The sequence below is a fragment of the Diadema setosum genome, chromosome 20 (genome assembly GCF_964275005.1).
Source record: "Diadema setosum chromosome 20, eeDiaSeto1, whole genome shotgun sequence".
Classification (NCBI taxonomy): domain Eukaryota; kingdom Metazoa; phylum Echinodermata; class Echinoidea; order Diadematoida; family Diadematidae; genus Diadema; species Diadema setosum.
The window spans coordinates 8635406-8654796 of record NC_092704.1 but is presented as its reverse complement, the minus strand read 5'-3'; the positions used below and the strand labels follow the sequence as shown (position 1 = coordinate 8654796).

The 19391-nt window shown below is 37.0% G+C and overlaps 1 protein-coding gene across 1 annotated transcript in view; it reads right to left on the bottom strand.

Annotated features, from left to right (window-relative positions):
• Window positions 1-19391, bottom strand: part of LOC140244063 (voltage-gated inwardly rectifying potassium channel KCNH6-like) — a 241369-nt gene that overhangs the window by 116009 nt on the left and 105969 nt on the right. The window contains exons 3-4 of the mRNA XM_072323713.1: window positions 8035-8214; window positions 2850-2900 (exon numbers count right to left, since the gene is read on the bottom strand). Coding sequence (XP_072179814.1) covers window positions 2850-2900; window positions 8035-8214 — 231 coding nt within the window. The remainder of the gene's footprint in view (window positions 1-2849; window positions 2901-8034; window positions 8215-19391) is intronic.

Below are 19391 nucleotides of genomic sequence, written 5' to 3'. Positions count from 1 at the left end.
CTGTTAGTTTTACTTGGGTACGGAGGGGACCTTGTTCTAGATAAATTTACTATCACCCCCAGTTTGTCAGCTTTCCCTTAAATAGTAATGCATACGTAGATAGTATTGTAGTGTAAATGTAATAGTAATGGTATAGTAAATTATATATAATGATGGGGCCCCATTCATTAAGTCAAGCTCTCCTGAATTTGATGATATCCTGTGTAGGTTTATCTCTCATTTCACAATGACTGTAGTATGCGATGTCATCACTTTCTTGTATTGGAGCAAATTATTTGATGTATAAGGCCCCATTTTCTCTCTCTCTTTCTCTTCTTCCTTTAAAACAACAACGACAACTTTCCTGTAAGTTATGTTATTAGGGACAGTGTAGTTAACGGAAATGACAATTCCTACACTGGTTTATATCTTCTAATTTGCTGCACACATTGTATCAATCCATTTGTCACTGCACCTACAGAATAAAAAAAAAGAAAGAAACACAGACATACAACCAAACCATACCAAATCAAGGAAGATGATTCAATCTAAGTCATCACTGGAATATAAGTTGCATTCACTAGCAGATTTTTTTTTTTCTGTGAAAATAAATAGAAATTGTATGAAAATCCCCTTCCCATCCCATGCATTGTAAAGAAACACTAATTTTATCAAGGTGTACCTAACTGGGCAAATCCATTCATGGCAAGAGTCATGCATAAGAATGTCATTGGCATAGCGCCCTCAGCTGGTGAGCTACAGTCACTCTATCACACAATTGCCATTGTGACATAATCTCTAACACTTCCATTTAAATCTTCATGTAGGTGGTGTTACATTTGATATTACGGGGTGTGCGTGAATATGTATAAGAATTGAATGCAACGAAAAATGCCACTTTTCAAAGTTTTTAAGTAAATTAATTCTCAAAAAGAATAGAGAAGACATAAATCTTTCTAATGATACTGCACTCTTACATAACAAAAATATTTCTGAAGATATCAAAATCACCACATACCAGTACATTCTAATTATTTTCTTCGTTTTCTCAGCAGCTTCAATCTCACATACCTCATGTTGATAAAAATGGACATCATGGGTTTTTGCATTTGAGCTCTTCATACAATATACATATGTATTTCAAAGAAAAGGAGGATACTGGATATTGTAATAGTGTTTATTCTTGTCTGTTCTCTGGTATAGAACTTGTTGGCTTTCTTCATGTACAGTAGTATTTGTTTTCCTAAATAACTTCTAAATAAATAACTTCACGTCATTTAAATAGCAATACGCTGGATTTTCTTCCCCAACTACAGGCAAAAGTTCAAATTTAAGACACATTCAAGTTAGTGGATATGATCCAATGTGCTATGAATAAGGATTAATATTTTTGAAGTTCTGAAAGATTATACTGTTGATAAAATGTAGAATCATCTACTACAAAAGAAAAGTGAGTGAAGAGTAAAACAAAACCAAATAAAGAAAGTAATTTGGTGATATGTTAGGCAGTCAAATGGTATAAAAAGTGTATAAAGTTGTTAGTGCACCCAAATGGAAATCAAAAGATGCAAGTGATCTGCACATTCTTGTCATGTTTATATGACATAACATGTAAAAACTGTAATATTCGTAACCGGAGAATACCTTTTTTTGGTACTGTTAAAGGCTTCAAGACACTAAATGCTTTAATCAAAAGAGCAAAATGATTTTTCCAGTTTTCAACAAGTGTTGTGTTGTGTTTTGTTTTTTAAGGAAATATCTATCTATCTGAATATCTATCTAAACTTAAGCATTCCTTTTCCTTTATTGTAAAGAGTAAAAATCATCACAATCCTAATACTGAAATGTCATGCCCTTTGTTCCATGGTGGCAAAGTACTTATTGTTGTACCATAAATTCTTTTAAGTATCGAACATTTCAGGATGTTACGCTATTAGCATGACATGTGCATCCATTACATAAAGTAAATAGTCATTGCAAGCATCCTCTAGGACATAAAATCCCACTTTAAAAATCCTTATCAGTTGCATGCCTTTGAAATATTTTCCAGTTCAGCTAAATTCTACTGTTTGAAATAAACCTGACACAATTCATTGGTCTAAAAAAAAAGACCAACACACTTGAGTGTAAAGATGCTGTAAGTTAAAGTCATGCCAGTGACATATGACCTTTCAAGTACGTAGAGGTCAGTCATATAGGAAAAAAAAATTTGATCTTCTGAGCTTTCCGGTGTTACTCCACTGTAATATCACTACAAACGTGTGATGGTGATGGTAGTCTTGAAATGCAGTATTCCAGACCAAACTAAGATTTGAGTTTGCCGTTGAGGCTTAAGAGGTGATTAAAAAATGACCATGATGCATGAAATAATGCATACAAAACCACAGTGATTTTCCAACGACATTATATTCAATGGTCTAATTACATCATCTCCACCGTAAATGAAGTAAAAAGGAATTTCTTAATCTTTTCTTTAAACTGGACTCCATGTAAGACATCAATGTAATGCAGGGTTGAACATAAGTGTGCAAATTATTATTACTGCAGATAATCAGCAATCAGCCTGGTGATGTGTGACTGCATAGTCTCAAATACTTGACCATGGTTGCAATATTATCTTTTTCTTTATTTTTTATTTTTTTAATCTCGCAGAAGGAATAGAATCACTGTAATTTTGTATCTGATCATTGCTATAAGAAAAAAAGAAAAAAATTCAGGGAAGCTGTAGCGCTTTTGGTACTGGCAAGGAAAAAAAGGGACAGCAGCAGAAAAAGAAAAGAAACTGAAACAAATGCAGGAACAGTGTACATCGCTATAACAGAGGTCTCGAGGAGGTTAAATTCAGCACAAATCGGAGCACGCCCTCTTACCTTTGCCCTGGTCAAGAGCTCGCTGCAAGGACATTGCTATTTTCAGTTTATCTACAAGAGTGAGGGAAATTTGGGGATAGATCACAAGTTTGGGGGTAAAAACATAATATAATCATATCCAAAAATAACACCACTAAAACAAAATGCTATTACTTTTAATTCTACACTTGGTTTTAACGGACCAGTTTCTTTTTTTTTCCTTATTGCAAATGAAGAGTTTGTTTGCAAAAACCGATAAGTCCATTTTTGAAGATTTTGAAGTACGATCTCTGTCATAAAGTACAAAATAATACCTTTTAAATGATACATTGGTCACTACACATAAAGGTATATTTTTGAAGTTATGGTCAAAAGAAGCATAAATTTTCTTATTATTCTCTTTATTTTTCTTTAGCTTTAATCGCAAATATCTCCATTTGGCAAATGTGGACTTATCGGTTTTTGCAAACAAACTCTTCAAATATGCATCACATCAGAAGGTCTAAAAAATTGCAACATGTTCCTCCAGGAATGAGCTCAACAGAAGATTTGGTATATCTGCACTGAAATCATAATGTAAAAGATTAGACAGGGGAAAACCCTTATGAGTGATTATAGTCTTAAATGAGTTCAGGTGAAGAGTTGTGTTTTTTTTTTTTTTTTTAGACTAGACATTTACTTTGTAGAAAACTTCTTAAAAACGTCTTAAATCATCTCTGGATCTCAACCATTTCCCTTCACAGTACTTCAAAATACGTTGTGACACTCTAAACAAATGTTAAACACTTTGGAAACCATATCACTTTCTTGAATAATATCATATGAAAATAAAGTGAATATAAACTGATCATATCACAATATATAAATATACACACATCATAATGAAGAAGAAGTATGAGAAGGTTAATGCAAAATCAATCACGACACAATCGATAGAAATATGGGCAAAATGAAAAATCAAATAGATGCATATGATGAATTCAGAGTGAAAATACAAAATAAACTCAATTAAATTATCAATATATATACAATGGACGGTAAATTTCAGAAAATCAACTGTGTCAATATGAGTTACGACTGTAACATATTGTATATGATATCATGAACACAAAATAGAATAAATCAATTGATAAAAGTTCAGAAAGCATTTACAATGTGCAAATCATCATGAAAGATCTACAATCATAGAAGAATAATTGTGACCCGCTACAACAAAATGATCCTAAAGTCGGGCGAGGTCAATTATTTGAAAATTGCATAATATAATCCCCTAATCTTTCTGCTTTAAATTGATATATAACACATTTTATAAAAATAATCGGCTGCGGAGATATCGATGTTTAAAAGAGAGCATGTCGAGACGTCTGGAAAATCACTGTTTCGAGAAAAGCGCCCTAAAAGTCTTCCTCTCGACGCAATCGCGATCAAGGGACACGCAAGTCAGTTTTCACCTCCGGACAATAGAAGGTAAGCCCTAGCAACCCCCGAAGACTTCATTCAAGCACATCAGCGTCAGCGGTCTCCTCACCAACCAGTCAGTGACCAGGATGTGAGAAGCGGCTGAGCACAGCGCACCCCGCCCGCACGCACCAGTCGACTGGGCAGTGTGCGAGCTTCACGCTTCGGTTAGCAGCAAGCAGCAAACTGACCAATGAGATCACTCTGGCGTTGTTAGGGGCGGAACCTATCTGTGGCGCTCAATCCAAATTTTCGAACCAGTTTCTGCTCCGTTGAAACGCCAAAAAACATGGCTCAGAAAAACGCTATTTTTTGGTCTTTCCTTTGATCATTTTGCTTCAAAATTTCGACAGATGATAGAAGACATGTTAGACTGTAATAATATATCAAAATCAGAAAATCGTAAGTTTTGACCAATTTTAATGCTCTGACTTCAAACATGATTTTCACGGCTTCGACCATGCGCGACTTTAGGACCTTTTTGTTGTAGCGGGTCACAATTATTTGAAATACAGATAATACCATACAATGAAATATATGAAACAAGAATTAGGGTATATATGGAAGACAACTTGGGCACATAATTCCTTTGAAAGTAATGGTTAATGACTGACCACAGAACAGTACTATGATGAAAAAATCTACATGCAGATTTTATTTTTCAATTAGTTTAATTACTTAATTCACTGTACAAAATGTGGAAGACACACTATGGATACCAAGTGCTTTGTGTTACCAGGACTTAAAATTGTTATCATACAATATTTCCTTGATTATAACGGTGAGGCCACATTTTGGTTAAAGGGTCTAAATACATGTTGATATGATAAAGAAAAAGCCAAGAAAATTGACATTGAAGTTTTGGTGTCTTCCTTTATTGAAGAAGTTATTAAAGGGATGGTACAGTATTGGTGGAGATGAGAATTGGGCTTTTAACTTTTTGCGAGATACCAAGAAAACACTTGCATATGATATAGTACAGAGCATACCATTTTAAGAGGAATTCAAAGTTTATTTGATGAAAATAGGGTTTGGCATGACTGAAACATCCAAAAACAAAGTAAAACAAAGCGATCGTAATAAAGTGTGGGTCCCACACTTCATTAGAATCATTCTTCTTTGGATATCTCAGCCATTTAAAATCAAATTTTCATCAAATAAACGTTTATTCCTCATAGAATTACATGCTCTTTCATATTTCATAAGAGGTTTCTCATTATTTCACCAAAAAATGTTAGAAACCCGAAATTAGGTCTCAACCAAAACTGTACAATCCCTCTAGGTGGTGGGCAGTCAGTTTTCTTCTGGAATATTCTATACACTTCAAATTTCTTTGTTGTATAAGGTCCTTCCCAAAATATTTCCTAATTTATGGTTTTATTCACAAATGCCTTTTGCCAAATCATATTTACGAGTACTGCAACCCATTTTATTTGGCAGAAAGGTGTACAGTTATCTTGAGACATTCCCTTCTGGCAAATTTTAAACACTCTATCCATGCAAATTCAGGGGTGTAACTAGTGATATGCCTTTTCCCCCAATAAGCAGAAAGAATGTTGAAAATAAGGTTTGAAATACAGTAGCCCCAAATACCTCAAAAACAAAAGCTCAATGAATTCTGAGAAATTGTTCCATGAACATTTTGGTCTTTGAGACCTACCAATAGAAAAGAAATGTATTCTTTCATTTTTTTTTTTTTTTATTTTGCATTCAGGCCCTTATACCAAAATATGGCCAGTGTCATCCACCTGCTGGTTGTAAGGTACAAGAATTCCAATAGATTCACTTCAAGGCACATCTGGTTCAGATGAGGTTCAGATGAAGAAAGAGTTACATACATATCTTTCTTTAATTTCTTTATAAGAAACGTTGTCTTTACTTTCGTTTGTTAAGTTTAAAGTGTGAAAAATTGCACTAATTGTGTCCTTGATAATAATTTGCAATTTAAGATTGAATTCATCACATTGGTACAAGCAGTTAAGCAGCATGGAGCAGACTAAAACAGTAGGTTTTTACACAATGGTACCCTCTTCATATTGAAATAAAGTGTACCCATTTTTTTCTTCCAAAATGACTGTTTAGAAGTTGTCTGGTACCAAAAACTTTCTCTCTCCTATATTTGAAGAGTTTGTTTGCAAAAACCGAAAAGTCCATATCTGCCAAATGGAGATATTTGCGATTAAAGGTCAAGAAAAATAAAGAGAATAAAAAGAAAAATTTTGCTTCTTTTGACCATAACTTCAAAAATATACCTAAGATATAATGACCAATATATCTTTTAAAAGGTATTATTTTGTACTTTATGACAGAGATCGTACTTCGAAATCTTCAAAAATGGACTTATCGATTTTTGCAAACAAACCCTTCATTTCCTTTATGCTTGAAGATTTTGCTGCTGTGGTCAAATTGCTGGCTAGGATTAGTAAGGTGGAAATTAATAATAGTTCCATTATATGATTGTGATATAAACTGAGATGGAGATAAGATTCTGTGAGGGATAGATTGCACCTGTAGTGGGTTAGAACAAAATGACTTTTCCTTTTCTTGTTATTTTCTTACCCGACAGTAGCAGGGCTGGTAAGCTAAGTCCTACAAGGTTTGCAGCATACAAAATTGGACAAAAATCAGCTGAGACTCATGAAAAAAGGATACAGACCTCTAATCTTTGATCAAGTTAGGTGCATGAATTCTCTAAGTGCTTTTGATTTTGTCTACCACTCTTTCAGTAAAGTAAAGAAGTTGTTTTTTTTTATTAACGTAGAGGCAAAGTGGCAGTGACTGGACACACAAACAATTTAAAGGTACTCTCTACCACTGGGAGCAAAGATTGAAAAAACGATGTTCGAGTTATCACATTTGATGCATAAGTATAGGATTGCAAAACATCCTACCATACAAAATTTTGCAATAAAGCCTACCATGAAAGGAGATAACACATTTTTCCTCACTTATCCAAACAAATTGTAGACAGCTTATTTTAGAAACAATTTTGTTCACATTTTGTATATTTAACAACACTTAACATTGATTATACTGATTATTTTTGTTTTACATTGGTTGTTTCTATCCTTGACTGACATTTTAAAACTATTTTGAAGCTCTGTAGCTGGGTTTTTCTTTTATCTGTAAATGGTAAATAATGCCTTTAAGCTAATTCTGAATGTTGTGAAGTCAATAGAAAAGTCTTCACTGAATGCTGAGGATAGGTTGCCAATAGCAGTTATAGATATAAGACACCTGAATCCTGACATAACATTTCTTTACCAAAAAAAAAAGTTTCAGGCAATCTGCTTTCATATGTTTACCAATTTAAAAAGAGCTGTAAAGAGGAAGAAACGAATACACGAGCATAGAGAATTATGATTCTTACGTTGCATGTAGTAAAAGTCTTTGAAAATGGTATCTGACACGTTTTGACGATACAATTATGCATCAATGTACTGTAAAAGTGGAGATTTTCATGGTGTTGAAATTTTCGCACATTTTGCGCAACCAGAAACTAGCGCGAAAATAAAAACATGCAAATATTTTTGCTTGCCATATGTTCCAGTAGTTGATGTCTTGATTCCGCAGAATTAAAACTATGCAAAACTCTTTTTACCCGGGCGAGTAAGAAAAATTAGTCGCGCAAAAATATCCACTTTTACAGTATATAAAATGGTCTGGTAATGGGCTCCTGTGAATGCAAAATTTCACAATGTACATGTAAAAAAAAGGAAGGGGGATACAGTGAAGGCACAATACTCACTTCTTCCTCTCCGCCATTTATAGCCTACACTGTTTTCTGCCGCGGCGGCCGGTGGTGTCTCCTCCGGCGTCGGCGCAAACTTGGCCTCGCTGATGTCTTCGAAGTTGAGGATGCACATGATGATCTCCTCATTCTCGTTCTTGACCGGGGCGACGAGGACGCTGCATAGGAATGGCGATCCTGCGAATGGAACCGTACAAAGGATGTGAACAGTTCTAACTTTTTATGTACCACGTTTGCACGCCCAACTCAGTCGACGGCGTGCCAACTTCGCATATTCTGCTCAAACACACAAACCCGCCCAAACTGATCGATAAATCGCTAAATGCCACAGTACACTGAAAGCGTTTGTCGCGATTCTCTTCCTCTTGCATATAACTCGCATTTTATGTAATGATTGACCAGCAAGAAGTATACCTTACTGGATTAGCATGTAAATTCTAAGTTTTTGTCGCTGTTTTGTGTTCAAAAGTTATGCATTTACATTACTTAATGTAGCTACTGGTCATTTGAAAGCAAAACAATCATTGATTTGTCAAAGAATTTACGTCAAAACAAGGCTTGACAGTTTCTATACAACTTTGCTCACTGCATGTAGAGGTTCAGAAATGTATAAACGTTACATAGATTTGAAAAGAAGAATGTTTTCTCAAAGCATAACTGCGTTGGTGTCTCAGAATTATGTGGCACACAGGGGTTTACACCATGGCACATAAAGCTAATAGAAAACAGAGGTTTATAAAATCAAACTCCACAGTATCTGCACTGTCTGTCTCAACGGAAACTGCATTGGACAGGCGATCAAGAAAGTGTGACAATGTGCTCTTCTGATGTTAGCAAGCAGACATATCCCAGAACTTGCAAAAATAGTATATGCATATATATATATATATATATATATATATATATATATATATATATACATACATACATATATATGCAGGTAATGACTAATTCTTTTCCCTTATCACCAAGTTTGCTTTTTATTGTCAGCATGATAGTAAACTAACAATTTTGAGTAGATACATAGCAAAAAAAATAAATAAATTAATAGAATATAGTCCATAATTTCGAGGAGACCTCTCACAACTGACTGGTCTGTTTTTTTTTATATGAAAAAGGCAAAATACTTTTGGAAGGAAACACTACATTTGAAGACAATAAAATTCAATAATTGTTTCTATGATTCACTGTTAGACAGGACATTTAACCAGACTTGCTGTGATTGTATATTATATTCCGATGAGCTCCTTCGTTGAAAGATTAGCTGTTTATGAGATTTTAAAGACTGGCAATCCCAAGTGTTAGTTTTGGCCTTCACATATACCCATGCATCACGCAGCAAATATTTCTACATTTACAGCCCCCATTAGCTGAGGGATAGGCCCTAGTAATAATCCTAGTGCAATTATTGCTTAATCACACACCTAGTTTCATATTAAAAGTTCGATGATCATATAGAAGTAGCATACACACTAGAAACGGGTGTGTTTAGGATGAAATTTTTATTTCATTTTCCTATTTTCACCTTTTGACGAGAATCAACTCGAAGTCATCTAAGCTTGGAGCACTGTTTTTCACTGTGATAAGAACTATGTAGGTAATTCAGGAAATCATTTTCATTTAACACTTTTCTCTTGGGGGGGCGGGGGACAACGTCTCTAAGATTGCTGCATAAACACACCTTTCAGGTCATTTTAAGCAATCACGTTTTATGCTCGTCATCAACTGGAATACTGTGATTAACATTCACTTCTCCACACACAATACACTCTGTTGTATCTTCCTGCACACTTTCAGCTCTTCCATCTCTAAAAAAAAAGAAAAGAAAAGCAGATTAAAATGCACAATTAGCAGTGCCAAGCCATCAGTAACACCTTGAGACTGACGAACGTCAAACCCCTGCATACGACTTTCGCTGATGACCAAATCATTGCTGCTTAAGCAAGTGCGTGGGGTCTAGGTTAAGAAAATTAATTTCGCCATTTTCTCCTCGCCCTCTGCAACTCTGTGAGGAATTCCTGCAATTAGGATGACGTTGAAGGAGTTTAACAGGTACAGTTGATGGAAAACTAGAAGAAGATGAAGAGGACGAGGAGGAGGAGGAGAGACAGAGAGAAAGAGACTGACTTGAAAAACAGATGTCAAAGTTTAACCCATTGAGGATGGACTGATTTTGCTACAACACGCATTTCCCATAGACCACTGCCGAGTATACTCGGGACTCATCCTCAACGGGTTAAATAGTAAGAGTTCTCGCAGTTAACCTGCTCCTTACGGGTACCTGGCATACCAGGTTTTTGTGGTGAGCTGATATACGGGAACCTGTTATACCACGTTCCCAAAAGGTAGACAAGAGTGTGCCTGCCGTGGCCTGAATTCATGTTTATTGTGTGTGTGTGTGTGTGTGTGTGTGTGCGTGTGTGTGTACAGTCAAACCTGTCTAAATGGACACCTGCTGTATGTGGTCTCTACAGAAACCCCTGACAGAAAAGCCACATTAAAGACCCTGTGCACAGCATCCACTTGTCTTTTGAATGTGTCCAGTAGCCACCAATTTTGTATCCAGTGATAGCTTTTCAACCGTACCCTGTATATAGCCACAGAACCATAAAGAGCCACAGTCAAGTTGATAAATGTTCAGTGAGCATGAAATGACGCTCACTGCATGTGATGTGCTGCACTTCCAGTTTATTCTTAAGTGTATCTCAATTAGCCAAGAGATTATGAATCCTATCACCCATGATAAGCATTACGTGAATGTAACTCACAGTTAGGAGATATAATTTGCATAATTTTCAATTGATGCTGCCATTGGTGATAGAGAGGCTATGTCAACATGGCCATTTGTCATATTCAATTTAACTCGAATTTTATTTCATTTCTCGAAAAGAACATAGACATTTCACTATTTTGGGGGAACAGAGAATAAAGTTTCATAAGCAAAACAAAGTAAACTGAGAAGAGTATAAAATGATTGTGGAAACTTGTAGTAATTATACATTATCATGAAAACTGAAGTGATGAAAATGAAATGACACACAAACTTCAAAAAATGGAGGGACCCACTAAAAAGAAGAAAAAAAATCATATCATCACCTCCATTATCACCAGTAAAGTCAAACTTCTGCCAGGCATTTCACTGTCTGCTCTTGTCTTGCTGAGACAACAAAAGAAAATAAAATGATGAATATGTGCACACTGTGGCAAAGTGAGAGGGTCTGTTGTTTGTTCTGTTTCTCTTCTGACGTGAATTGACCTTTCAAGAAAACAAAAACAAATAAGCCTCGCATCCCTTGGCAAAATCGGCCTGTCTAATCACTCTCCAGAAGATGTCTTGACAATTTGAAAAAGGCATGCTCAAAACAACGTCAAAGGCACTCGAATCTGTCAACATATTCTCATCTCTTGTTACGAAAAGCAAAGATGGTGCTAATGAATGGAATCGCAGAGTCTCTTGTTTGTGTGTGATCAATCATCTTAATACTAAACTTAAATGGTCATGGACATTGCTTCAGACAATATTGTAGCCCAAGGTGCAAGAGGCTGAAAAAAAAATGAACAAACTTACATTTGTTCAAACATATAATGTTTAATTTCTAATCTACCTCTAGTCCATATTTTTACTGTCTCAGAAAGTTTTGAAATATTAGAAGCATGTTGCTGCATTGTTTTGAATTGATCAATAATATTTTTAAATGCCTTACCCCCTAGAAGTTTTGCAGGCTGCATCCAAGCATTAAAATTTACCAGTTACCTCCAACACATGGTAATTATCCCTAAGGGTGTGGGTTCTTTCAAAGTATTGAGTTGAAACTTTTTTTTTAATAGTTCCTTCGCACTAGCTTTCTTGCCATTCTTTATTATGTTCAAAACAAAGAAGAACAAATCTGAAGTAATGCGAAAGCTTGCAACTCTGAAAAAAAAAAAACTGGACAATGTTTTGATCTGGAAATGATGATGTCTGGTTGAATTTCACAACGTTTCTGTGTTTTCCAATAAAGAAGTTATTTTGAGTTGGTGGAGCGTGGTAGCTAAGTGATTTTCCTGGCTGTTATTCCAACTGGTAGACAGTTGAAGGTCCACACTAAGTATAGGAGTAACACCATGAGCTATGGAATGTTAGAGTCCAGCCTTCAACAACATTCTGATTTTACTCTCTCTCTCTCTCTCTGTTTTTGTTTTTGTTTTTTGTTTGTCTTTTTGGCAAATCAACAGCAATTTCATGCTTATGTACATTCAACATGAGGTTATAACAAAAGTCATACATGTAGCTGCTGATTAATGCATTAATCAATATATACAATGCCAGATATTCAGTGTGTCTAATTTTTTTTTTTTTGCGAAATAGGGATTTCCACACAATTTTGCAAGTGGTTACATTAAGTGGACAATAATCATCACGCACCTTGTTCAAGTAATGTGCACGGAATGCCTGCATGTGTGCGTGCCTGCACGGAGTATGAGTGCATGCAAATCACATTGATGTCAGGATCAGAGTTATTGTTTTGAAATGTCATTTAATTCACAAAGAGCACCCAACTCACAAAAATTTGCAAAAGTAAATGAAATATATTTAAAATAAGATGCTGTGAACACTTGACAACTCATACAATGTAGATGAATGAAGAGATGGCAATGTCTTTTCATCCATATGATGGAGGAGAAATGAAACTTGAAAACTAGAAATGTCGCTACGGCGACTGATGCCTCCGCCATAATGCATGATTCTCCCAATAGGTGTATAGTACAATGTCTTGACAATGTGTGATGACAGTTTCACATAACTGGCAAAATATCGAAATAACAGGTTTTGTCAGAAATATCTTGAATGTTCACTTTCCACGAACTGGGTTTGCTATAATTGTCTATTAAAGAGTGCAGGTACACATATTTGGGGAATTGAAAATTTTTACTTGACTTCTGACCGACCTTATTATAAGTTTATGCATTGAGTATAATTTTCAAGGTATGAAGAAAGAGTGTAATTACAGTACAAAATATTCTTTTTTTCATTTAAACCTGACCTTTGACCCTTAACCTTTGACCTTTGACCTTCTGGCTGGAAATTTCCAAGAGAATCTCCATCAAGTAATACATGTACATATATTAAACACTTTTAAAACTAATAATGCAATCATTGCATATACTAGTATGCATGTATGAGGAAAATACAGTAGTAACATTTTGAGGAGTTGACCTTGACCTTTGAACCCCTGACTATTGACCCATGACCCCTAAATTCCCTAGATAATCCCTGCCAGTCAGTACATGCATATGTACCATGCTCCATGAAGATACATTGAACCATTTGCGAGAAAAGTGATATTGCAACATTTTCACCTAACCTTTGACCTTTTGACCTTTGACCTTATGACATGAAATTCTCTCTGGAGAATCCTTACGCAGTAGTACATGTCTACACTAAGTTTCAAGAAAATAACTGCGGGCATTGCATAGATATGGGGGAAATAGCAACATTTTTAGCATTTGACCTTGACCTTTTGACCTTTGACCTCTTGTCAATGTCACTAGAATCTACTCAACTAATTGTCCCATCATACATCATCCTTGGACCAAGTTTGGTGAAAGCTGCTTCATCCAGTTTTGAGTTATCACATAAACAGACAAATTTTAGGATTTGACCTTGATCTTTGACCTTTGACCTCTGTCCGATTTCACTGAAAAACTAATCAAGTAATTGTCCCATCATACATCATCCTCCAACAAAGTTTGGTGAAATTTGCTCCATACAGTCTTGAGTTATCGCGTAAACGGATACAATTTCATGATTTGACCTTGACCTTTGACCTTTGACCTTCAGCCGATTTCACCCAAAATCTTATCAAATCGTTGCCCCATCATACTTCATACTTGGACCAAGTTTGGTAAAATTCCAGTGAATATTACTCAAGTTATCGCGTAAACGAAAGCGGACGGACGTACGGACGTACGGACGTACGTACGGACGGACGGACAACCCGAAAACATAATGCCTCCGGCACCACTTCGTGGCGGAGGCATAAAAAGTTTGGCAACGCCAAGCTCAAACTCTAATCTCGGGCAAGAGGTGTGGGGTCTTGCCCTACGAACATTAACCTCATCTCAGAAGATAGTGTCTGTAAGATCACGGTGGGGTACCACAGAGGGTACGGTGGAGGGGGGGGGGTATAAATGATAAATGGGCATCACTCGGTGCTGAGGGAGCACAGTAAGGCGCGGATGCCACTTGGTGACGCTGACCTCGAAAAGTGAGCCTCCAAACACCTGTGATTCTACCGCTGCCGGAGATCGCTCGGCAAAGGCTGCAATTAGCTTCCGCCAGGCCGGGCTCGCATGACGTGTTAATGCAATTTTTCGCAAGATGCAGCCAGGAATGCACCGATGGAAGTGAAGCGGGAGAGAACCCCAGGTGTGCAAATTTTAGCTAATTGCAAACTGATGAGGTCTGTCTCTATGGTATCATGCTCCACAGAGAGAGGTCTATCAGGTAGTTTAAACTTGTCATCCACATCCACTCCCCCTCCCCCCCCCCCCACCCCCCATTGGTCTCCCTCCTTTGTAAACTGGATAAGTTTGACTTGGCAACTCACACCTGCCTTATTCTCTAAAAGCACAAAGTTTCCTCCAATACATCTTAATAGCCCCTTTTCATAAAAAGCTGTCAGACAAACTTTCTCATTTTTTACTTCATGTCAAATTTTGAAAGAAGATACTCTCAGACTTAAAGGGATCGTATGGATTTGGTTGAGACCCAATTTCAGGTTTCTAACATTTTTTGGTGATATAATGAGAAGCCTCTTATGAAATATGAAAGAGCATGTAATTCTATGAGGAATTCAATGTTTAGTTGATGAAAATTGGTTTTGAAATGGCTGAGATATCCAAAAAAGAGTGATTCTAATAAAGTGTGGGACGTACCCACACTTTATTACGATCGCATTGTTTCACATTGTTTTTGGATGTTTCAGTCATTCCAAACTCGATTTTCATCAAATAAACTTTGAATTCCTCTTAAAATGGTATGTTCTGTACTATATCATAAGTGTTTTCTTGGTATCTCGCAAGAAGTTAAAAGCCCAATTCTCATCTCTACCAATACTGTACCAACCCTTTAAACTGATACATACTCATCGTAACTTGACGTCACAAACCCACTAAACTAAATGATCACAAATCCATAATGTTTGAAAAGTTCCTTTCTAAAATAAGGGGCATTCAAAATCAGGATTTATTGAATGCACTGACTCTACCTTTTGTGTGGGTGTCACAAGAAGAGATTTAAAATGCCATGGCAACCACTGCAAAGGGATGGTCAAATTAATCTCGAACATGACACACTCATTAACAATATTCTTTACTCGATTTTGTCATACAGCCAGGCTACTGTTAAGGCAGCCTCTGTAGAGTTTTCATGTTACAAGTTCACATACAGAGCTTGGGGAAAACCAACATGAGAAGAGTTTTTAAAAAATGATCAGGTGTACAAAAACCGATAGAAACACCCTCCCACTTCGCTTTAGCTCTCCAAATATCAAATTTAGAACTCAGAAAGCAAAACAAACCCAAACTTGTCCTTATCAATGTAACACTGGACTTCCGGACAAAAAAAAAACGAACTCTTGCAAGTTCTTGTCAACTTCTTGTGGGTGTGCCACATACAGTCACAGATTAATGGTTGCAGAGTGAATGAGAGCGGTTTCATTTCATGTTTTATATCTTATGCAGAGACAAGTGTTCAAATAATATCAGCACATATTCTGCATATTCCTGGGCATTTTTGTAAATGGTAAAATATTGCATACTTTTTTTTATTTGTGTAAATGAATAATGTATAACATCAATACATGAAAATAATCATACGGCTCTTATGCACCTGTGCTGAACTCTGTGTACTTCGAAATATATACAGAGAGAGTATGTACGGGAGAGAGAAAGCGAGAGAAAGATATAGATATATATGTTTGTATCTCTGCAATATTTCAACCGGCATAAACCTGAGACTATATGCAAACTGTCAATTGCAGCAATTTTCACCATCAGGGGATAAATTTAGCGCACCAAATGGCAATGAGCAAATAAGAGGGCTATTGAAGTAGCACTGTGGAGATCTGAAAGGTGCCAGAATGGGCTTTCATAGGGGGGCCTGATTGGGCTCATGGGGGATCAGTGGTGATTCCGCCAGGCTCAGACATGGTGGAAAGAAAAGGTCGGACTTGGAGGGAAGATGAGGGAGGGGTGAGGAGGGGGGAGAAGTAGGAGGCAGGGAATGATGTTGATTGATGACAGTGGTGTAAACATGTTGTGAGCAAGTAGCAATGGCATTGTACGGTTGGCCTGGATGGGCGTAGCAGAGGGGAGGATACAGTGGGACAATAGATGGGTAATGCGACTTGGGAATTAGCAAAAAAATCTACCTGCTGGGAAAAAGAATTTTAAAAAAAAAGTAAAAATGTGAGCTGCTGGGGATGAGAATTGACTGTTAACAAGATGTCGCTGAGAGGAAAGGAGAAGATGAAGATGAAAACTACTAGATTGCCAACTTGGGAAGGGGAGAGGGAAATATTACAAGCAGATCTGACAGAGAACTTTTGTTACATGATGGTAGGCGGGGAAAGAGAGAAGGGGGGAGGGGGGGCAACATTGCGCCCCTAGGGAATGAGAGGTGGTAGACTTGGAATGTTAACGTAAAAAGGGGGTACGAAATATGCGCTGGAATGATGATGAGAGTATGTGCATGAGATGAGAGAGGAAAGTGTGGACATAATAGAGAATAAGAAGACCTGGGAATGAGGTAGAGCAGCTTGCATTATGACATCCCCACGGGAACCGACTGAACAATTTATGTGGATCCATCTTGAGAGTATCTATAGATGGCCTATTTGAGCTACGCAGCAATTAATACAGGGACTGGACTTCTCTGTTTGTTCTTAATGAGCTGATGTGCATTCCTTGAATACTTTTCTTACACAGGCATACAGAAATTAATATATTGAAAATGCAGTCATACTAGCAGCAACCTCACTACTGTAACCTCCATTGCATTCATATTTATACATACAAACACTCACACACAAACACACAACACGCACACACACACACACACACACAAAATATACATTTACATCTATACATCCATGTCGGTAATTAAGGCATGTACTTCCAAACTCCCTTCACGCATAATACATAAAACACACACACACACACATACGCGTCTTTGGTGGACTATACTGTACTGAGATGCCATTCATCCTTAAGATACAAATGGGGGGCAGGTGTGGCATGACTTGTCCAGGCACCTGCAAAGGGGACAGTCAGTGAGCAGAGAGATCGTGTGAAAAATGATCACCTGTCATTATGACGAGAGCCCCACATGTGAGTGGTCACCACAAAACTGCGATAAAGCCAACAAAATGGATGTCCTTAACTTGAAATACCCACTATATTCTCTAGACTCAAAGTCTTACATTGATGAATGATTTATTATTGGAAAAGAACTGCAAGAGTGCTTGCCTCAAGACAAACATACTTTTGAAAACAAAAACAAAAACTTTGAATTCTAGATGCAGCTGGCTTTGCAAAATGTTAAGCATTTATACCATAAAGATGATCCTTCATTAGTACTAAGAACTACATACTTCATTTAAAAAGTTGAAGAATTTCAGAAAAGAATTTTAAACATTTTGAGACTTGAATACTTAGAATGGAGTATTTAAGTTAAGATATAGTATTTTCAGTTGGATGCAAATGTCAAATGTGTACATTTCTGCACAACATACATTATTTTCAGTTTAACTGCCTTTGCTGTATGCAGCTTCATCTGTACAGTAGGGTAATGGGATACCTATACATATGTCAAGGAGGGACTTATAAATCTCTCACATCTCATATCTACATCAGACGGGCAGAAATATATTCATCCTGCATGGATTTTGTTTGTCCACACTGATTGTGCCCTCTTTGAAGTTGTGTGGACAAGAGAGTCTGAATGCAGAACTCTCAAATGGTCGATGGTCTCTTCCACCCCTTGACATTTACTTACACTTCTGAGAATGCTGCCCTCCTCCAACTATGAACGGCTCATCTTGATCAATGAACTCATAATTAGTGTCATGCCTTTCAGACGCCCTGCTATCGTACCCTAATGCACTATAATGCTCTTCATCTTTATCTCTGTTACTATATCCAAATCACTGTATTTACCATGGACACATGAGAATCTTCTGTGTATGGTAGATTAAAAAATAAACTCTATCTCAGCTTGGAGCAAGGCTACAAGAATTTTGCTGCCTTGCAGTGCTTTGTGAAATTTGTGAAAATTAAACCCTCACATAAATAACAACTTTTAGAGTATTCAATACTAATAACTAGTAAAATAGATACTTCATCAAAAAGTTGAAAAGTTTCTAATGTATTTCAAATTGAAAATGTAAGACTTGAATATTTGGAATTGATAAAGGTAAGGTATCAAATCTTCAATCATGATTTAATTTTTAAGAAGCTCTGCTAGTGTACCCTGACAAACTTTGACAATTCACTTTATCAGGTCTCTGTTGCTACATTCAAACCAGTCTTCACCATAAACACACGATAATCTTCTGTGTAGGGTTGATGAGGGAAAAATCCTAGCTTTGGAGCAAGGCTACTGAAATCTCACCACACTCTCCACTCGCCATCCATCACTGGGCGTGCAGACGATTGGTAACTAATGACAGTGCGCTAAACCTTCAGGAGAGTGGAATAGAAGCTGATGAATTTTGCAAATGAATTGAAAGTAGGAGAGCCATGAGTGTGTGTGCATGGGGGTAAATCTCACACCCCCCTTTCCCTCTCCATCCCCCCCCCCCCCCTTTCCCCTCTTGGTGTCAAGATATGGAATCATGGAAATGAGTAGGCTCTGGCCAACTTGGAGGAGGTTCATTGACTCCTACAAGTGTTCTCCTCAACTACCCCTCCCCCATAACACCCTCACTACTGCCATGATCTCCCTGGTCTGTGGGGTATGGTATTCATTTCAAGAGTCTCCCTGGATGTGCAACACTTACGCAGAAAAATGCTTCTCGAGGCTGGTCATGAATAAACGACGGCAACTTGCAGAAAGCTTTTTCCATGTTTATAACATACACGCCAAAGATACCATAATACATGTGAGAACCAAGACAGCATTAATAATGTACAAAGTCTGTCTGTGGAGTTAACACCTTCTTGCTCTTATTGGAAATCTGGTATCACAATTTTACCCGTACTCTTTGCCTGAGTCAACAGAAAAGGAACTAAAAATAACTAGAAATGTCGCTACAGCGACTGGTTATACCCCCGCCAAACAACATTTCATAAGCTTTGGTAAAAACAACATT